This window comes from Lactuca virosa, chromosome 4 (assembly GCF_052849685.1).
Source record: "Lactuca virosa cultivar CGN04683 chromosome 4, Lactuca_virosa_CGN04683_v6, whole genome shotgun sequence".
NCBI lineage: Eukaryota > Viridiplantae > Streptophyta > Magnoliopsida > Asterales > Asteraceae > Lactuca > Lactuca virosa.
The window spans coordinates 106,923,993-106,948,145 of NC_136429.1; the positions used below are offsets into that span (position 1 = coordinate 106,923,993).

The 24,153-nt window shown below is 31.8% G+C and overlaps 1 protein-coding gene across 1 annotated transcript; it reads left to right on the forward strand.

Annotated features, from left to right (window-relative positions):
* Positions 1–12,434: 12,434 nt before the first annotated feature.
* On the forward strand, positions 12,435–14,461 carry LOC145107017 (polyphenol oxidase, chloroplastic-like). The gene has a single exon (XM_079043908.1). The coding sequence runs from the start codon at positions 12,526–12,528 to the stop codon at positions 14,311–14,313; it is 1,788 nt and encodes a 595-aa protein (XP_078900034.1). The 5' UTR covers positions 12,435–12,525; the 3' UTR covers positions 14,314–14,461.
* Positions 14,462–24,153: the final 9,692 nt, after the last annotated feature.

The following is a 24,153-nucleotide window of genomic DNA, read 5'->3' on the forward strand; positions in this document are numbered from 1 at the left end:
ACTCTTTGTCGTTTTAGAAAATCATTTCTTTTGAAAAAATTTCTCAAATCCTCAGTTTGAGTCCAAACACACCCGAAGGTGCATCCGAATCCTTCAAAACAAGGCTCTGATACCAACTTGTAACACCGAAAATTTTCATTTCCAAACACAATAAACACATGTCACATTTCCCGAAAATATCAAGTATCAACATTAACACATATTATTTTTCAAAAGTTGTTTATCACAAAATCCAGGATCCTCCAAAAACATATCTCCAATGCGGGTGTGTATATAATCAAGACGGGGCCTTCCCGCGATCATCGGAAGTACCTGAAACACATACCACATAACACGGTAATCACGAAGCTTAGTGAGTTCCCCAAAATACCACACACAGCTCATTAGCCACTCTAGGCTATAACTCAATAAGACCCTCCGGTCAATGTGTCTCAGTGGGACCCTCCAGTCCCAACTCAGTAAGCTCATAATAACAATACTCAGCATAAATCACAAAGACATAATGCAGAATATTAAGATACACAAGCAAGCACAAATAACATCTCAATCACACGAAGGTACCACTCATGGTAAGTATAGTGAGAAGACTCACCTTGCAAGAAATCGACAAATCTCGAACTCAAATCACCGGTCTAGCCTCCGCCTAACATACACGACAGTTATCCCTAATTAATCACGACTCTCAAGCGGCTACACTAAACTCACAGAAGGGCAAAAGACCATTTTACCCCTCAATGGCCATAAATGTCCACAAATTGACCAAACCCTAAAAGTCAACCAAAAGTCAACGTCAGGGAGTACATTGCGCGTACCAGCTCTCTACGATGGGCGTACTCAGCTGCCATGCAGACATCGGGGATGCGCGACCCCTACGTTGCGCGTACTGGAATTACGCCCAGTGTACGCTCCAGTTTCACTCTTCTCACTCATTTGGTCTTAACCAGTTAAGACCTTGGCTCATATTACAGATTTGGACTCCCTAATAGCTCTTACCCCATAAAGTCAGTAACTTTAAGCCTTTGCATGGCTGATATGGTCACAAACACGCAAAATACTCACTCTTTTATCTCAAGAAGTTCATAACTCATGCATGGCTTTATTCCAACGACCATGATTAGATTTTTATGACATTACACAACTAGTACACTCAAAGTGGGTTGGTCATAGTCTCTGAAGCTCAAGATCTCATAAAGTATCCACCTTTTGGGACAAAACCCTAAAATACTCTACTAAGATGCACATAACAAAAGAGTGGGAAAGTTTGAAGCTTTATACCTCTATATGAAGCTCCCAACTCAGATATGCTCAGATCCAAGAGCATGGACTCCCACTCCTTCTCCAAAGCTTTCTCTTCTCTTCAAGAACACACAAGAACTCTCAAAGGCTCTCAAATGCACTCTCACGCTCTAAAAATGAGGGTTAGAGTACACTAGGGTTTGTTGTCTGAGAATGCTGGCCAGGAATGAGGCCATCATATCCTTTATATAGGGGACTCACCCTAAATTAGGTTTTTCATTCTACGCCTAGTACGCCCAGTGTACCCTCTGGACAACCCAGCATACTAGGTGGCTTCCGCGTCAAATGCACGCATATGAGTACGCTGAGCGTACACTCTAGTACACCCCGCGTACTCACTCACCACCTTTTCTCAATAAAGGGCTAAAATGGACAAGTGCTCAAAAGATCAAGGGTTACAAGGTATACCTGGACTTGGGATGTTACACAACATCTTTATTTTCAAGAATGATTTTGTTGTACTAAGCCAAAGTTTTGACTGGCTCTCTTGTACCGGAATACGTGAACGTCTCCTCCATCTTTGATTGCCATATAGTATAACCATGTTCTTCGATTCCAAGAGCATATTCTTCGAAGTGCAAGGCCCAGACTTCATAATCTTGAGGAAAGATTATCGAAATCCTTGTAGTAGATCCAATACTACTAGAGAGATTGAAAGAAAGAGTATGAGTATCTTCGTTCTGCATGATTTCAAAAATTCACTAAAACAGATATAGAATCAGAAGTGTAATACGTGAATCGAGATCTAGGGTAAAACTAAAGATCTAGATTTGGAGCCTACAACTGATTGAAGCGATTGAGACACTAACAACATATCCAAGAAAAACGATAAACCCTAGTAAAACCTCGACAGAAGAATAGCGAATTAATTCACTATCTCCTTCTCTGATACCAATTGTGAGAAACAATAACTAAGATCGATAGATTCTATAGTGAATAACGTGAAATAAATGACAAGAATAATGATCAAAATAGTACCGAATGCTTAGATTATAAATAACCCTAGAAGAGTTCAACGAGAACTTTTCTGTAAGACCTATGTAGGGCGACTAAATGTTAACCCAAATAATACGTGCATGCAATATTTATAAGCGAGACTATAAGCATAAACACGAGAATGGACAGGCCCATCTCGGAATAAATAAACCTATACAAAGCATATTTGACACAATACTAATAAGACCAACAACCGAAACTCCTTTTTAACTCTCCACGTGTCACATAGAAAAGGGTTATGTTTTATTTTTATTTTTCATTAGGAGAATGTCCGCGCATTGCGCATAAACACCTATATATTTGAAGTCCTTACAAATATGTTTTTTTTTAAATATAACAATAACGTTGTTGTTAAATTTGATATAATAATTCATATACTAAATTGATATAATATACTGATTATTTTGAATTATATAATAATATATGCATATATTATAACTGCATAATCTTAATCGTTTGAATAACTTCTACCCGATAGTTACACATGAATAAAATTAAATATAATATATGGTTTAATGTTATTTATAGTTGTTATTGTTAATTAATTTTTTTAAATTTATTTGCTTAATGTTTTAATTTCTATCATTATAATTATTTAAAACATCAAACATTGTTTTTTGATTTTAAAGGTAACAATATAATCATTTATATATAGTTATTTTTAACTATTGTTATTGTAAGTTATTTTAAGCTATTTATTTCAAAACTTTTAACGATTATAAAAATATCTTTAGGAAATATTTAAGTTAAATTGAGATTACAATTTAGTTTTTGCATTTATCACTATAAATTATCACTTTTAACTATTTACAAAATATTCTTTAGTTTTTTAAGTGAAGCTGAAATTTATATTTAAGTTGACATGGTAATGTTATATTTAAATTAACAATTTAAGTATTTTGTCCAAACCGTTTAAAAGTTGTAGCTTTAAACTCATAATGGTTTACATACAACAACATATTAAATCTAATAAATTAAGTATAATATGTTAAAAGTTAAAGACATAACTTTATAAGTAGAAGTAAAGATATTATTTTAAAATTGAAATTTAGTTTATTTATGATTACACTTTAAGTTTGATATTTATTTAATCTTATTAACCAACTTATAATCATTATTAGAAAAACACTAAATTTAACACTTTTAACTATTTACAATTTTTTTGGGTTGTTTAAGTTAAACTAAAATTTATATTTAAGTTGACCCTATGATGTTATATTCATATTAACAATTTACGTATTCTATACAAATTGTTCCAAAATTGTATCTTTAAAATAATAATGGCTTACATCCAACAATATATTAAAACTAATAAATTAAGTATAATATGTTAAAAGTTAAAAACATAATTTTATAAATAGAAGTAAAGATATTATTTTAATATTGAAATTTAGTTTATATATGATTACACCTTAAGTTTGATATTTATTTAAACTTATTAACTAACTTATAATTATTATTAGAAAGAAATTGAAACGTAATGGGAGTTTCAAATGAATGTGGTGAAAAGAAAAAATACATGGGAGTTTCAAATGAATGTGATGAAAGGAAAAATGCTTCCTTTATAAGTATACTAGGCGAATGTCTGCGCGTTGCGCAGAAACACATTTATAGTTGAAATCTTTACAAATATATGTTTTTTTAAATATAACAATAACTATGTTGTTAAATTTGATATAATAATTTGTATACTAAAATGATATAATATATTGATTATTTTGAATTATATGATAATATATACATCTATTATAACTACATAATCTCTACCGTTTGACTGACTTCTACCCGCGAGTTACTCATGAATAAAATTAAATATAATATAAGGTTTAATGTTATTTATAGTTGTTATTGTTAATTAATTTCTTAAAATTTATTTGCTTAACGTTTTAATTTCTATCATTATAATTATTTAAAATATCAAACATTGTTTTTTGATTTTATAGGTAACAATATAATGATTTATATAGAGTTATTTTTAACAATTGTTATTGTAAGTTATTTTAAGCTACTTATTTGAAAACTATTAACGATTATAAAAATATCCTTAGGAAATATATTACTTAAATTGAGATTATAATTTAGTTTTTGTATTTAGCACTATAACTTATCACTTTTAACTATTCACAAAATATTCATTGAGTTTTTTAAGTGGAACTGAAACTTATATTTAAGTTGACACTCTAATGTTATTTAAATTAACAATTTAAGTATTTTGTCTAAACTGTTCAAAAGTTTTAGCTTTAAACTGGTCATGGTTTACATACAACAACATATTAAATCTAATAAATTTAATATAATATGTTAAAAGTTAAAGATATAACTTTATAAGTAGAAGTAAAGATATTATTTTAATATTGAAATTTAGTTTATTTATGATTACATTTTCGGTTTGATATTTATTTAACCTTATTAACCAACTTATAACCATTATTATAAACACACTACAGTTTATCACTTTTAACTATTTACAAAATATTCTTTGGGTTGTTTAAGTTAAACTAAAATTTATATTTAAGTTGATCTTGTAATGTTATATTTAAATTTATAATTTAAGTATTTTATACAAATTGTTCAAAAGTTGTAGCTTTAAAATGATAATGGTTTACATCCAACAATATATTAAAACTAATAAATTAAGTATAATATGTTAAAAGTTAAAAAACATAACTTTATAAGTAGAAGTAAATATATTCTTTTAATATTGAAATTTAGTTTATATATAATTACACTTTAGGTTTGATATTTATTTAACCTTATTAACCAACTTATAATCATTATTATAAAGAAATTGAAAAGTCATGGGAGTTTCAAATGAATGTGGTGAAAGGAAAAATGCATGGGAGTTTCAAATGAATGCGGTGAAAGGAAAAATCAGAAACACCAATATAGTTGAGATCTTTACAAATATATGTTTTTTTTAATATAACAATAAAGTTGTTGTTAAATTTGATATAATAATTCGTATACTAAATTGATATAGTATAATGATTATTTTGAATTATATGATAATATATACATTTATTATAACTGTATAATCTCAACCGTTTGAATGACTTCTACCCGCGAGTTATTCATGAATAAAATCAAATATAATATATGGCTTAATGCTATTTATAGTTTTTGTTATTGTTAATTAATTTTTTAAAACTTATTTTCTTAATGTTTTAATTTCTATCATTATAATTATTTAAAACATCAGACATTGTTTTTTTGATTTTAAAGGTAACAATATAATCATTTATATAGAGTTATTTTTAACTATTGTTATTGTAAGTTATTTTAAGCTAGTTATTTGAAAACTTTTAACAGTTATACAAATACCTTTAGGAAATATTTTAGTTAAATTGATATTATAATTTAGTTTTTGCATTTAGAACTACAATTTATCACTTTTAACTATTCACAAAATATTCATTGGGTTTTTTAAGTGGAAGTTGACACTGTAATATATTATTTACATTAACAGTTTAAGTATTTTGTCCAAACTGTTCAAAAGTTGTAGCTTTAATTGATAATTGTTTGCATACAACAACATATTAAATCTAATAAGTTAAGTATAATATGTTAAAAGTTAAAGACATAACTTTATAAGTAGAAGTAAATATATTATTTTAATATTGAAATTTAGTTTATTTATGTTTACACTTTAGGTTTGATATTTATTTAACCTTATTAACCAAATTATAATCATTATTAGAAAGACACTACAGTTTATCACTTTTAACTATTTACAAAATATTATTTGAGTTGTTTAAGTTAAACTAAAATTTATATTTAAGTTGGTCCTGTAATGTAATATTTAAGTTTATAATTTAAAAATTTTATACAAATTGTTCAAAAGTTGTAGCTTTGAAATGATAATGGTTTACATCCAACAATATATTAAAACTAATAAATTAAGTATAATATGTAAAAAGTTAAATAACATAACTTTATAAGTAGAATGAAAGATATTCTTTTAATATTGAAATTTAGTTTATATATGATTACACTTTAGGTTTGATATTTATTTAATCTTATTAACCAACTTATAATCATTATTAGAAAAAAATTTGAAAAGTCATGGGAGTTTCAAATGAATGTGGTGAAAGGAAAAATGCATGGGAGTTTCAAATAAATGTGGTGAAAGAAAAAATGATTCCTTTATAAGTATACTAGGCGAATGCCCGCGCGTTGCGCAGAAACAACTATATAGTTGAAGTCTTTACAAATATATGTTTTTTTTAATATAGCAATAATGTTGTTGTTAAATTTGATATAATAATTCGTATACTAAATTGATATAATGTATTGATTACTTTAAATTATATGATAATATATACATCTATTATAACTACATAATCTCAATCGTTTGAATGACTTCTACCCGCGAGTTATATATGAATAAAATTAAATATAATATATGGTGTAATGTTATTTATAGTTGTTGTTATATTCATTTTTTAAAATTTATTTGCTTAATGTTTTAATTTTTATCATTATTATTATTTAAAATATCAAACATTGTTTTTTGATTTTAAAAGTAACAATATAATCATATATATAGAGTTATTTTTAACTATTATTATTGTAAGTTATTTTAAGCTACTTATTTGAAAACTTTTAAAGATTATAAAAATATCTTTAGGAAATATTTTAGTTAAATTGAGGTTACAATTTAGTTTTTGCATTTATCACTAAAATTTATCACTTTTAACTATTTACAAAATATTCTTTGGTTTTTTAAGTGGAACTGAAATTTAAATTTGTTGACATTGTAATGCTATATTTAAAATAACAATTTAAGTATTTTGTCCAAACTGTTCAAATGTTGTAACTTTAAACTGATAATGGTTACATACAACAACGTATTAAATCTAATAAACTAAGTATAATATGTTAAAAGTTAAATACATAACTTTATAAGTAGAAGTAAATATATTATTTTAAAATTGGAATTTAGTATATTTATGAGTATACTTTAGGTTTGATGTTTATTTAACCTTATTAACCAACTTACAATCATTATTAGAAAGCACTACAGCTAATAACTTTTAACTATTTGCAAAATATTCTTTAGGTTGTTTAAGTTAAACTAAAATTTATGTTTAAGTTGACCCTGTAATGTTATATTCAAATTAATAATTTAAGTATTTTATAGAAATTGTTCCAAAATTGTATCTTTAAAATGTTAATGGTTTACATCCAACAATATATTAAAACTAATAAATTAAGTATAATATGTTAAAAGTTAAAAAAAATCACTTAATAAGTAGAAGTAAATATATTATTTTAATATTGAAATTTAGTTTATATGTGATTACACTTTAGGTTTGATATTTATTTAACCTTATTAACCAACTTATAATTATTATTAGAAAGAAATTAAAAAGTCATGAGAGTTTCAAATGAATGTGGTGAAAGGAAAAATACATAGGAGTTTCAAATGAATGTGGTGAAAGGAAAAATGATTCCTTTATAATATAGTATGATATGATATGATATGATGACTAAACGAATTCTCGTGCGTTGCGCGGTGTAGGTTAAAAATATATTGTTAGAATATTGAAAAATATATGTTTTTAATGGTTATATTATTGACATTAACTTTGACATAATATTTTTACACTAATATATATATATATATATATATATATATATATATATATATATATATATAATCAAAACTATTTTGAACAATGATATTCATTGACATCAACCAACCTTCCTCGTTAATAAAATCAAATATAATTATCTATTTAGTATTATTTTTAACAATTGTTATGATTGATTAATTTAAATTTTTTACTTATGCAATTATTTTGTAATTTTATTAATGATGCTCATTTAAAATACAATTTATTTGTAGCTAACGTTATTTAATTTATAATTTGATGTTATTATTATTTAAAATTATTGTTCATTAATTTTAAACCACTTATTATTAATAATAAGTTAAGGAAGACTTTAAAGAAACACTTAATATTATTATTCAAATATGAAACATATACTAAATAATAAAATGATAAGATTGACAATTTGCATTTCAAAAGAGACTTACATGGATAATATGACATATCTATGATTTTTATAATTTGCTTTTATTACTTATAACTATTGTTCGTTAATTTTAAAACCACTTAATATTATTAATAAGTGAAAGAAAACTTTTAAAAAGCACTTATTATTATACTTAAAATGTTAAACATATACTAAAATATAAAGTGATAAGGTAAACAATTTGCATTTTAAAAGAGACTTTATGGATAATATGACATATCCATGATTTTTAATTAATTATTGCTTTGAAGCAACACAAACATACAAACATATATAAAATATTTAATTAATTATTATCTAAATATCACATTCCATAACATATGATCGATAACATGAATCTAATCTAATTTACATTAAACTTTCAACCACAACATATAATGATTGTCTTAAAAGAGTACTTAAACCAAAAAAAATATGGTATATAACGAACTTACAAATTAAAAACTTTAACATAATAACATGGCTCGAAAAATGGACCAAAGCACTCAAACCAACACAAAAACCTTTAGACTTGTTTTCTTTTTGAAAATTGTATGTGATTGGTATTTGTGTGTCTACTCAAAGAGTTTGGTCTTTTATAGTAGACTATCAATAAAGTGTTTATTTAACATATTATATAAGTTATAAAACCTTTGAATGGTTAATCATTATTAAGAGACTTTTGAGTGTTTTTCATTCAAATAGGAGGTTTCAAATGAATATGGTTTGAGTAAAAATGCTTCCTTTATATATATATATATATATATATATATATATATATATATATATATATATATATATATATATATATATATTAGGCGAATACCCACACGTTGCGCAGAATACAACAATATATCTGAAATCTTTACAAATATATGTTTTTTAAATATATCAATGACGTTATTGTTAGTTCTTATAAATTTAAACTTATAATAAGTTGGCGTAAATATTATTTGTTTTGAATTATATGATAATATAGACATCTTTAAAAATTCCATAATCTCAATTGTCTCAATGGTCTCTACCTGCGAGTTACTCATAAATAGAATTAAATATAATATATGGTTTAATCATATTTATATTTGTTGTTATAATGAATTAATTTTAAAAAGTTTATTTGCTTAAGATTTTAATTTCTATCACTATAATTATTTAAAACATCAAACATTGTTTTTGTTTTTAAAGTTAACAATATAATTTTTTATATAATGTTACTTTTAACCATTGTTGTTGTAAGTTATTTAAAATAACGTATTTGTAAACTCTTAATTTTTTTAATTTGGTTTCAGAGATTTAACTTTTTTAAAATTTATTTGATAAATATCATTAGTTTCTTTGATTGCAATTATTTAAAACAACAAACATTTTTTTGTTTTTAAAGATAACATTATAATTTTTTATACAATCTTGCTTTTAACTATTCTTATTATATGTTATTTTTAAACTACTTATTTGAAAATTCTTATTGATTATAAAAAATAGTTTCATGGTTTTTTTGTTAATTTATGAATACAATATAGGTTTTACACCATCATTTATAACTTTTAACTGTTTATAAAATAGTCTCCCTATTTTTTTCAAGTTTAACTGAAATTTTGATTTAAGTTAAACATTTAACATTATATTGAATAATTTAACAATTTTGCATAAAATCATAGATTATACAAAAGTTGTGATTTTAAAATGACAATTGCTCATATACGACAACATACCTAAACTAATAAGTTAACTATAATATGTTGAAAAGTTAAAGTCATAATTTTATAAATATAAGTAAAATATGATACTTCAATATTGTAGTTTACTTAATTTATGATTAGAATTAGTTTTTACATTAATTTAAAATTATTAACCAATTTATAATAATTATTAGAAAGAAATTGAAAAGTCGTGGAGGTTTCAAATGAATGTGGTGCAAGTAAAAATGTCTCCATTATAAGTATAATATACGAATATTCGCGCGTTGCGCGGAATAAAATTATGAAGTTAAACTTTTGGTAATTATATGATATTGAATATATTTATGTTACTTATATTAGTTATAAGATAACAATTATTACATTTAATTGATGTATTATTATAATTAATTTGAACAATAGATAAAATAACACTTATTAAAATCAAATAATTTAATGATCCCTATTGAAACTTTATGTGTGTATAAAATTAATTATTTCTCAACTATTTTAATTAACTACTGTTATGATTAATCAAATTTTTTTGATGATCTTTTAATTTTATAATGATTATTATTTAAACTATCAACCATTGTTTATAATATAATATAATATAATTTATAACTTTATGTTATTCTATCTATCTATGATTATTATTATTATTATTATTATTGTTGTTGTTGTTGTTGTTGTTGTTGTTGTTATTATTATATTATTATTGTTATTATTAAATTGAAAACAACTTAATTGAATTTTATTTATTATGAAAAATAATTTTTGGACATGTTTTAGTTAATTCGACTTTTAGATTTAGCTTATTTGACATTTATCGTATTTACTATTTTTCTTTTAATTATTTTACAAAATATACATTGATTTTTTTTAAACTTTATTTGATATTTTACTTTACGTTTTAAATTTTACACTATATTTGATGTTTATTTTATATATTAATATATATTATGTATTTAACATTATATTGAAGTCAACAAATTAAGTATATCATATTGATAATTCAAGAAAACTTTCATTTATGACAATGTTTATAGTTATAAACATATTTAAGTTAATATATTAAGTATATTATGTGGAAATATGAAGAGTTGAAAGTTTCAAATCGATGTGGTGAAAGGAAAAATGTTTCCTTTATAATATAGTATGATATGATAATATAGATGTAGATATAGATATTAATATTAATAATTGTTTATTAAATAATATATGTGTAAAAAAATTATAAAAATTATATTAAAATTTATGGTTTTTAATTATCTACTAATAAAATATAATATTGATATATTTTTATGTATATTTTAAACTCTCATATAAAATATTATTTTTATTGTTTTAGATCGTTGATAAATGGTAAAAATGTTAAGATTGGTTGTTAGTATTGGTTGTATAGATGGACAAGAAGGAAAATATTAATAATTAATATAAGATTGTGTTGTGATGGGTTGCTATAAACATATGATAAACATAGTCTTAAAACATAATTGGTCCTTAGCTAATAAAATTGGTCATCTACCAACTCATCACTAACTTTCTTAATTTATTTATTTTTTAAGCATGGTAATATTAAAAATATAACATTTTCAAATAACAAGTTATTTTATCATCATTACTAACAATATTGATATTATTTCTTTGTTAACTCTTTACTAGGTACACAAACCTGACAAGGTTTTTTAAAAATCTAAAAAGAAACCGAACCGATATCTTATATAATCAAATTTTAAAACAGAATAGGTTTTATGTTATCCAAGAGTTTGTAACTAGCTTTCTTGCAATTGGGTAACTAGTTTTTTAACATGTTCGGAAAAAAACAACCTTTTATCTTATTATGTTTATATTTTAGAACCAAATATTATACAATATTCTTTTGGTTGGATATTTATATAGGTTCAATCAAAACTGGTTTTTTAAAAGCCCGATAATCCGAATTCGAATCATATTATACCGGTTATCTAAATTACATTAGGAAATCAAATCCAGACACCCGAAAACTAAAAAACAAAAATTCAACTCCACCTGAACTACTTTAAGAAAAAAAAAAAAAAAAAGCAATTTCGGTTAAAACCGAGTTTTGTCTCTTGCTTTAATATGCTTTCATAAATAAATAAATAAAATATGGAAATAACATCGGATAAATCCTTTAATCTAGAAATATATAGAGAAAATGAAGAAATCTAAAACTAGCACAATCAAAAAAAAAAGGAAAAGAAAAAATACCGCTTTAATCCAATAAATCGAAAATATCCTTTAAATAAAAGAAATAATATATTTAATTACTTTTATGAGGTTTTCGTAAAATTTTATGATTAATTGCCATATTCTATTCCAGTTCTTATTAAAACTTTTTAATTAAAATTAAAATATGTATATAAATTACTTCTTTCCATGTGATTGTAGTACTTGTTTATGGTTGTCAACTTTGATAAATACGCAGATCTAGCGCGCTGCCTTTGAAAAGGTCTAGGACCAAGGCATTATATAAACATACAACTCTTAACAATATCTGTACGCTCAAAATAAGACTATGGCATCTCTTGCACCATCACCAACCACCACCACCACCGGTGGACGGTGCTTCTCCTCCTCCTCCACGTACGCTTCTTCCTTCTCTTTCAAATCATCTCAAGTTCCCATAGCACGAATCACGAACCATCGCCATGCAGTTTCATGCAAAGGCGCCCTAGATGATGATGACCATCACCATGAAAACTCCGGCAAATTTGATAGGAGAAACGTCTTATTAGGTCTCGGAGGTCTTTACGGCGCCGCCGCCACTTTTGGGTCAAACTCATTGGCGTATGCAGCTCCGATTATGGCACCGGACCTCACAAAATGTGGTCCGGCTGACTTACCCCAAGGAGCTGTACCTACAAACTGTTGCCCTCCATACACCACAAAGATTCTCGATTTCAAACTTCCACCACCGTCAAACACCTTCCGAGTCCGTCCAGCTGCTCATTTGGCTAATAAAGATTACATAGCCAAGTTCAATAAAGCCATCGAGCTCATGAAAGCTCTCCCAGATGACGATCCTCGTAGTTTCAAGCAACAAGCTGCTGTTCATTGTGCGTATTGCGATGGGGCATACGATCAAGCCGGTTTCCCTGATCTCGAGCTTCAAGTCCATGCCTCATGGTTGTTCTTACCTTTCCACCGCTATTACTTATACTTCTTCGAGAAAATTTGCGGCAAATTAATCAATGATCCAAATTTCGCAATCCCTTTTTGGAACTGGGATGCACCTGATGGCATGAAGATCCCTGATATATACACGAATAAGAAATCTCCGTTGTACGATGCTCTTCGTGATGCGAAGCATCAACCACCGTCTTTGATTGATCTTGACTACAATGGTGACGATGAAAATCTTAGCCGATCGAAACAAACCTCCACAAATCTCACAATTATGTATCGACAAATGGTGTCTAGCTCCAAGACTGCTAGTCTTTTCATGGGTAGTCCTTATCGTGCAGGTGATGAGGCTAGCCCTGGCGCTGGCTCGCTCGAGGGCATACCACATGGCCCGGTTCATATCTGGACCGGAGATAGGAACCAACAAAATGGTGAAGACATGGGTAACTTTTATTCTGCAGCCAGAGACCCTATTTTCTATGCACATCATGCGAATATCGACAGAATGTGGTCAGTTTGGAAAACTCTAGGAGGAAGAAGGAATGATTTTACAGATAAAGACTGGCTTGATTCTTCATTCTTGTTCTACGATGAGAACGCTGAAATGGTTCGAGTCAAGGTGAGGGATTGTCTCGATTCCAAGAAGCTTGGGTACATTTATCAAGATGTAGATATACCATGGCTAAAAAGCAAACCCGAACCACGTCTGAAAAGGGCTTTGAGCAAGATCAAGAAGCTCGCTGTAGCTCGAGCCGATGAACACATACCCTTTGCAAAAGATGTTTTTCCGGCGAGTCTTGATAAGGTGATAAAAGTGCTGGTTCCAAGGCCGAAGAAATCCAGGACCAAGAAACAGAAAGAGGATGAAGAAGAAATTTTGGTGATAGAAGGAATTGAAGTGAAGAGAGATGAGTTTGCGAAGTTTGATGTGTTTGTGAACGATGAAGATGACGGGATGAGGGCCACGGCTGATAAGACGGAGTTCGCCGGAAGTTTTGTTAATGTCCCTCATAAGCATAAGCATGGGAAGAATGTGAAGACAAGATTGAGGTTAGGAATAAGTGAGCTTTTGGAGGATTTGGGAGCTGAAGATGATGACAACGTGTTGGTGACATTGGTGCCGAAAAACAAAGGTGGTGAAGTTTCCATTAAAGGGATTAAAATCGAGCATGAGGATTGATAAAAATAACTTTTCATTTTCTCGAAAAATAAAAAACTATGATTATGAGTTATTTCGGTAAATATGTTGTCGCTTGGTTAATGTATCATCAGATAAAAATAAATTTCGATATCAAAGTTGGAATTGAACGTTTGACGTGTTAATTGAACCCCACAATCCACAAATCTCATTTTTGGTTGATTTAAATGAAATTTATATAGGTTAGAAGAACTACTAACAGTTAGCGCTTTGTCATATTTTTTTTATGTTCAACATCAATTTTTTTTATCACCTAAATCTTAGCATTTTATAGGAGTGGTAATAATCCTAACACTTTATTTTTTTTTCCTTTTTCAAAATTAATTAAATTATATTTTTTTAAAACACAAACAATTAATATTAAATAAATTTTATTTTTTTAAACAAAAAACAATTAATATGAAATAAATTTTATTTTCTAAAACACAGACATTTCATATTAAATTAAAAAGTTACACTACAAGAAATAATCCCTTTAGCGACGACTTCTATAGCGACGACGTTAGCCTTTAGCGGCGACATCAGATAATGTCGCCGCTAAAGGTTATTGTCGTCACTAAAGGGCTTCCACCGGCGATCCTCTTGTGCCACATGCCATTTGATCGTGACGTACGCTGCTATACTGATCTATCGGTTAGGGTTTCATCTCGTGGGAGGTAATAGCGGCGACACCAATGTGACGAAATGTCGATGCTATTGATGGCGATCAGCGTGAGTGTCATCGTGATCGTTCAATTATTTTTGGATCGTACGGCTAATAATCACGACAGAATGGCGCGTGTTTTTCCCTCCAACTTGTCGCCGCTATTGCCTCGGTGTCGCCACTAAAGGTAACACCCTTTTGACCCCCCTTCGTCCTAGACGACCCAGTCCCTACGTTGTCTCCTCCTTCTCGTAAAACGATCAACGTTCTCTGGTGCGATTTTCGGCGTAGTACACCATCACAAACCACCACTTACCATAGATTGCTTCTAGGCCTTCATTTTTCGATGATTTCCGGCGTTTTCCGACGATTTCCGGCGAATTCTGAGTTTTTTCGGCGATAATAATCCTCCGGTAACGTGCGTTTTCTCTTCCCTTCTCTCTTTCTCTTGTTTTCTTACCAATATTTAACCCTAATTTCTTTATTTTGGTGCTTTTAAGGTACTCTCTGGTGATACCACCATCACAGCACCACTGTTGTCACCACTAGCTTCAATTTCCGACGACTGGTCGTATTTTCCGGCGACACGTCTCATTTTCCGGCAACAACATGTTCTTTTTTCTTTTTTCTGTTCTTAATGTATATGAAATGTATGTGAAATGTATATATTTTGGTATCTGAAATGTGTATATTTGGGTATGTGAAATCTATATGAAATGTATGTAAAAATGTATATGCAAATGTGTATGTTTGAATATGTATGAAAACATGTATTTGTATGTGTATGTATGAAAAAGTGTATGTGAAAATGTGTGTATAAGTGTACTTCTATGTGAAATGTATGTATATGTGTGTGTATATATATATATATATATATATATATATATATATATATATATATATATATATATGAAAAAATGTATGATGTTATAATAGAAAAATGTAGGCATTTTTATGTGAAAATGTAGGTGTTTGTATGTGAAATATATATATGTATTTCTATATGAGATGTATTTGTATGTATGAAAAAACATATGTGAAAAAATATGTATAAGTGCATTTGTATGTGTGTATATTGTATGTTATGATAGAATATGTGTATATTGTATGTATATGTGTGTATAATGTATGTTATGATAGGATGTTATAATTGAAAAAAAAAAGTATGTTATAATTTACAATGTCTTTTTAAAGTATTATAATATAATAAAAAAACAAAATAATTAAGATAATATAAATAAAAATAAATAGGAAAAGGTATAATGTTATAATAGAAAAATAAAAACAAAAATAAGTTGATATTAAAAATCAAAATATGGAAAAAAAATGATATAAATAACAAATATATAACATCCTTTAAAGTACAATGCTTTAATAAAAAATAAAAATGATTAAGATGCTAAATCTACTAAGTTATAATTTGGTCATAATAGAAAAATAAAAACAAAAATAAGTTGATATTAAAATTTAAAATATGGAAAAAAAAGATGATATAAATAACAAATATATACTATGGTTTAAAGTAAATTGCTATAATAAAAAATAAAAATGAAAATTAAGACATTAAATCTACTAAGTTATAATTTAGTCATAATAGGAAAAATAAAAACAAAAATAAGTTGATATTAAAAATCAAATATGGAAAAAAAAAAGATGATATAAATAACAAATATATACTATCGTTTAAAGTACAATGCTATAAAATATATAAAAATAAAAAATTAAGACGCTAAATCTACTAAGTTATAATTTAGTCATAATAGAAAAATAAAAACAAAATAAGTTGATATTAAAAATCAAAATATAGAAAAACAAAATGATATAAATATCAAATTTATACTATCGTTTAAAGTATAATGCTATAATAAAAAATAAAAATGAAAAATTAATATGCTAAATCTACTAAGTTATAACTTAATAAGTGAACTATTTAAAGTACAATGCTATAATAAAAAAAGTAAGTTTTTTAGTTTAAGTCTCTTCTTTTTAAATCATCGAAAGCATAGAAATACCCGCCCGAAATTGATTTAGAAATTAATTTCGGGTTGTCCCTGTTTTGGGACTCCTTTTTGAATACCTTACCTTATTTAGGATGTGAATGTGTATTACATGATTGATTGTTTAAAAAATATTCGGTTGTTATATTCTCTTTGCTCCTCGGGTATATAATTTTATATATACTTAGGAGCTAAGGGGAAATGTTGTCGAATATTTCTTAAACGGTCAATCATGTAATACACATTTGCATATGATGTAAGATATTCAAAAAGTGGGTTTAGAAGCCTACCATTGTGAATACTCTTCTGTTGTCTGGTTTTCTATTCCATCTGATTGAGCGGTTACTCTATCCTTATAAATATTTGATCCTAATTTAAGTTCTTGTAGAGTAAACACTAAAACCTAACTTATGTTTCAGTTGCAACATGTCTATTGATAAAACCTGGACTAATATTGAAAACCGTACCTCTACCTTGTTCCAACAAGAACTCGAATCTCTTCTAGAGAGGTCCAAACCACACGTCGATAAGAAAGATCAAATCAAATGCCCGTGTAACAAATGTAATGTCAATAAATTTATACTACTAGCCATAATGAAATTCCATATACTTCAACATGGTTTTAGTCCACATTATATTATAATGAAGTATCACGACAAAAATATAGTTCATCCGGTTTCGAAGACATATCGCGTAGTAACGAGATGGCCGATGTTATTGCTGATGTTATGGGGGTGTGATTGAAAATGATACCAACCGCGACGAAGGGAACCCGAATATAGATGGTAGCGGTGTCGATGATGGATTTCAAAAGCTGTTAGAGGAAGTCCAATTAAAATTATATCCTGTATGTTCGTTTTAAGTTGTTGCAAACTGCATTTCCTCAAGGAAATAGGGTCCCCCCGTCACATTATGAAGCAAAAAAAGACACTCAAAAATATTGGCTTGGGTTATGAGTCGATACACGTATGTAAAAACGACTACTTTCTTTTCTGGAAAGAACACAAGTTGTTGCAAAAGTGTCTAATTTGTAATGAGAGTCGATGGATTGATGAAAATACAAAGGGTAAGAAGGTGGCTCATAAGGTAATAGGATACTTTCCCGTGACCCCTAGACTACAACGTTTGTATTGTTCTAGACACACAACTAAAGATATGATTTGGCACAGTATGAGACGATCCAAATATGGTACGCTGCTTCATCCCGTTGATGGTACTTCATGGAAAAATTTTGATATGAAGTATCCTAACTTCTCGAGGGAACCTCGAAACATACACTTACGACTTGCTGCTAATGGTTTTAATCCGTTTGTGTAACATCCCAATTTTTGTCATTTATAGTCCCTGGGGATGGAAGGGTGAAACCATGAGAAGCCTAAGGGCTAAGTTTCAATTTTGGGACTAGGAGGAGTACGTTGCGCGTACATAAGGGTACACTGAGCATACTAGGCGCGCCCTAGTACGCTGGGCGTACTTATGTCAGAAGGAAACCCTAATATTTAGGGTTTGGAGACTATATAAGCAACATTTTGAGCACCAAACCCTCCCTTACCTCAGCCTCCACTGCTTAGAATCATTTTCCCCAAACCCTAGCCATTTTCTTGAGTGTGTGAGCTTATTGAGTGTTTCTTGAGTGTTTTAAGCAGAAGGTGTTGCATCAAGGAATTGGAGAAGAAGATCAAGCTTGTAGATCTGAAGTTGTTTTGTGCCCTAGAAGCTTCAGAAGGTAAAAATAAGCTTCAAACTTTATGCATATATGTATAGATCTTGCCATTTTGCTTTAAAGAACCATTTCTTGTCCCAAAAAGTCCCAAGATGGTGCATGATGTGATTTGGACGAAATGAACTGTCCTTCTAGACTCTTGAAGGAGTTTTGAGTGATAAAAATGAGGTCCCAATCGCTTAAGATGTCCCATGCATGGAGTAGGAAGGTCTTAATGGATTAAGACCAAGTACTAAGAGCTTTTTGGACGTTCAAAGTGATAAAGTTCAAGACTTTATGGTTCTAAGGCACATTTGGTCGAAGGATCTGAAATTTGGGCTTAAGTGCTTAAGCCATTAAGCACTTATTAGAATTTTAAGAACAGCTCGCGTACGCCCCGCGTAAATCCAGTACACCCAGCGTACTGGGTCAACCACCCCGATGGTGGTCAACATCAGAGCGAGTACGCCCAACGTACCAGAGGAGTACGCCCCACATACGTCCTCTGTTGGGTTTTGACATTTGGGCTTCAGGTTTTGGGCTATTTATGGACTAGTTGGAATTGGGCCTTTGCTGGACTTTATGAATATGATGTTTTGGGCCAAGTTTTGATAATGGATCTTGGAATTAGGCCCAATTAGGGAGTTGGGCCTAATTTGGTAAATTGGGCCAATAATTGGCTTTGCATAAGGACTGTCAACGCTACGGACTTAGCATTGGGTTGGCCCAATAAAGAGAATGGACATGATAAATTGTGTGGTCCCTTCGTCAAGACTGTTATGTGGTGTTTTGACTTGGTATTTATTATGTGATAGTTCGGGATTTTCGGTGAGATAGCAATCAGAGGTATTAGGTACTTCAGCACATTGTGAGGTGAGTTATCCTCACTATACTCAAGGGTCTAAGGCACCAAGGCCGACCCTTTGATTTGTTATTTGGAATTTTGACTGTTGTGATATGTTAGCTCGGTATCCTGGTAGATAGGATGGTTATATGCTAGTATGATCTGTTTTTTTTTGAACGACAAATACAATAATATACTAAACTACTCCTAAATTATTCCACCTATGTCCACAGTAGGACTTGAACCCTCGACCTCAAGGAGGGAGGGCAACACCGGATACCGCTGGGCTAGAAGCCCTTTGGTAGTATGATCTGTTAGATCGGTATCCTGATAGATAGGATGTGATTATGCTTAGTGATCTGTAGTTTGGTCTGACTGTATGTATGCTGGTAGGGGATTACCTGTTATATGTGCACATGATTGATTGGTAGTTGAGGGTAATCCATCCCGAGGATGATAGGACCCTAGTATGTTGTCTTTATACACCATTATATGATTATCTGATATAGGTGCACATGTTTGATTGGTTATGGGAATTCCAACACAATGGTTGTGGGCCGAGAGTATTCCATCCCGATGGATGATTGGACTCGTAGTATGGGGCATTCCAACCCGATGGTTGTGGGCTGAGAGTATTCCATCCCTATGGATGATTGGACTCGTAGTATGGGGCATTCCAACCCGATGGTTGTGGGCCGAGAGTATTCCATCCCGATGGATGATTGGACTCGTATTATTGGGGCATTCCAACCCGATGGTTGTGGGCCGAGAGTATTCCATCCCGATGGATGATTGGACTCGTAGTATGTGGGCATTCCAACCCGATGGTTGAGGGCCTAGGGTATTCCAACCCGATGGTTGATTGGACCCATATTATGTTGGCATTCCAACCCGATGGTTGAGGGGCCTGAGGTATTCCATCCCGACGGATTATTGGAACCATAGTATGTTGTTTGTTATTATATGTGTATTATTGTGTCTATGGGTATTTTGGGGGTAACTCACTAAGCCTTCGAGCTTACATTTATCGATTATTGTTTCAGGTACAACGGATGACCGCGGGAAGGCGAATGCGTGAGCGTACACTTCCTCGATTTATGATTATGATTTTTGGGAACTCTAATGTTTAAACTATTTTGAAAACAAATTGTAATAACTGAATGGCTTTAAAAGTTTTAAATTGGCTCGAATTTTATGGATGTTACAAGTTGGTATTAGAGCCTTGGTTTGAGTGAATTGGAGGAACACTCGTGTAACTCTAGTCTCAAATGAAGGAAAAGATTTTCAAAATGATTTTCAAATGGTTTTCAAAATAATAAAGGAGGATGCAAGAGTACGATCAGCCAGAGCCAGTAAGTAGACCCCAAAACACCATACAAGTTATTTGATATTATGTGATATGTTAGAACAACATGCTAGTACTAAGATAGGGAGCCTTAGGAATTGTATGATAGAATTGCCTGATCTTTGATGCCATATCTTATAGTACCTCATTGATTGTTTGTGACTCTTTCGCGTGTGAACTAACTATTGGGTGAATACTCTAAGTCACATGCTACATGGGCTAAATAGTCTTAGGTTAAGGAATTTGGTCCTGCTGCGCAGCTCTTGTCTGAGTCCAACTGTTGTAGGATTAAATCTTTTAGTCTAAGATTGTTTAAGTCGTGCGGCATGTGATTGTATTCATGCAATAGTTAACTGGAACAATGGAGGGTCATGTGGCAGTTGATGGATGAATGGGCAGTTTGGATGAGTCCGCCGGTTATGAGATACTTAGCATTCCTCTAGGAGTGAGGATTGAGCGCTCACTATGTTTATGTATACATTTAGGACGTTGTGGTGATACTTGAGACAAATATGGGTAGGTGTGGAAGGTAGTATGGGCCCGTACTACTGAAAGCACAGGACCCATACGCGTAGCAAGGAAGTCACAACCCCTAGGGTTTATGGTCGGGAGTTGGTTCCCGGATTGTTATGAGGAGTATCTGATATCTTTTCGACATGTTTTCAGCATGGTGGTTACACGACGATTCGTGACTTGATCCGGGTCAGGATCAGGAGAGGGCGGACAGAAGGCGCCGACAGCGCCCGAGACTATCTGCCAGATGAGGCCAGACGAGATGGATGCCAGGATTCGGGAGATCCTGCATGATGAGGTTGCTGCTATGTTTCGGGCTCAGTTGTCGGAGATGTTTGGGTCGATTAAGACCGCTATGGTGGAGTATTTCGATGATCGCTATGCAGCCCTCACTAAGGCGGCTACCGCCGCAGCCACCGTAACTGTATCGGCGGCAGGGTTGGGAGCCGGGCGAGCTTTTCAGTACCGGGACTTCGATAACACGAAGCCCCTGACATTTGATGGTACTAAGGATCCGATCATAGCCATGAGGTGGCTATCCGACGTGGAAGGATGTTTCTTCACATGTTCATGTCCTGCTGACCAGAAGGTCAGGTGTGCTCTGAACCTGCTGAGGTCCGGAGCAAAGGATTGGTGGAGGTTGATTATTGGATCACATTCGGATGAGCAGCGCGCTGCGGTTACTTGGGATCGATTTTGGGATATGTTCCGTACCTGTTACGTCCTGCGGGTTGTACGGGAGAGGCTAGCGTAGGATGCAAAGTCGGTGACGGAGATCACCCGCATGTTTACTGAGAGGGCGATGTTTTACCCTGAGTTTGCTTCGGAGCAGGCTCAGATGACCCGATATCTGAGCATGCTCAAGACGGACATCAGACAGTTCGTGTCCACGCAGAGATGTGATACCTTGATAGAGTTACAGGAGGCAGCCAGGCGGCGAGAATTAGAGATTGAGCTTCAGCTGTGAGAGTAGAGACAGTCCCCAACGCAATCTCAGCCTGCGCCGAAAGGGGTTAGGGCCGCTGATTACAAACAGGGGAGTCAGAGGGGTCGTACTTGTGGAAAGTGCAGCAAGGTACATGATGGAGTTTGTCGATCTTTTTCAGGATGCCACAAGTGTGGCAAGGAGGGTCACATCGCGAAGGATTGTAGGCAGCAGACTTCCAGGGGCTGGTGTCAGGATTTGTTACCATTATGAGCAGTTGGGCCATATGAAGGCCCAATGTCCCCTACTAGCTGCCAGGCCGGTGCATGCTCCAGCGCCGGCTACCCTGAGGATTACTGGCGGGGGCCAGGGTAAAGTAGAACCTCCGAAGGTTCAAGGATGCGCCTTCCAGCTTACAGTCGAGGAGGCCATGACAGTACCTGATGTGGCGACCGGTATGTTTTTCCTCCTATCTATTTGTTTATGATTGCATTATGAGCTTTCGTTTTCTTTATGCATAAGTTATTAGGACATATGAGAGTTTAGGGAGAATTTATTGTCAAGGGACTATAGATGGTTAGGATCCGAAGATGCATTCGAGGATAAGGAGTTAGGATAGAGAATCTCCAGTCTAGGAAGAGCAGTTGTAATCCAGAAATTCAAAGGTCATCAGTGGGAATTCAGATTCTCTCGAGGTTCGTTACATCGTATTGGGATGATATTCTTACGTGGGTTAACCACTCTAAAGTTAAGAATGGTAATACTCAATTGGGATGGTTAAGTCGCGTATCAGCTTCGCCACCAGTTGGTAGTGGTTAGTGCTCTAAGTGGGAGAGAATCGAGGATTATCGGATGGGACATTAGCTATGGAAGATGATGTCTGTTGCGGTTCGGATGATGGTTTCCAGAGTGGTTGGGTTCAGGCGGTCCAGACATGCTAAAGACTTTGTATGGGTTTTGGTTAGTTATATGATCGGGTACCGAGTATATGTTATGCGGTAGCAATCAGTAGGTCTGTTTTTGGGTAATGAGTATGATGTTTAGTGATAATAACCCATAGAACCGTATGCTATGTGATTGTTAGTTCTCACCTATAGAGTGCTATCAGGAACTATCGGTGGTTATGAAGGAGAGCTTGGAAACTCGGGAGTAGCAACTTATTCCATAAGTAGATGGTTTAGGGTGAGGTTTCAGTACTGTGACACATGTCGGTGTTGTGAAGGACATGGATTAGGCCTTCTTGGGCAATGGAGGAGGTGAGTATCTCCAGGATGGAGTGTTAGGCAACTGAAGTAACGACAGCCGTGACGATAGGTTATCAGGAGCAATCCAGTCATGATCTGAGGGCCAGAGAGGGCATACCAGACTCATGTTGTGGGCTCAGAAGCAATCCAGACCTATGCTGAGGACCATGTAAGGGTATTCCAGTCATAGGCTGTGGGCATAGAGATTGTGATGGTTAGGTATCTTGTAGGAGAGCGTTCGGAAGGGATGTACTATTGGGATTCGAGGGAGTTGTACATGGATGTGACGAATCCGAGGATTGTGGATGAGATGCAAGGATAGATCCTTGGATCTCAAGTTATGAGTAGACCTGAGTTATATTCATAGAGGTATTCCAATCTAGGGTATTCCATCCCGAGGATGACTGGGCCCTATGATTGATTGGAGCTGATATGTTTGGTATTCCAACCCGAGGGTTGACTGGGCCAAACATGTGTGTGATACGAGGGTATTCCATCCTAGGGATGACTGGACCCGTCAAAGGCATGCCTGGTATTCCAGCCTGAGGCTGATTGGGCCAGGTATGAGTGTTCATACTTATTAGCTGGTTGATCACGTGAGTTGTTTCG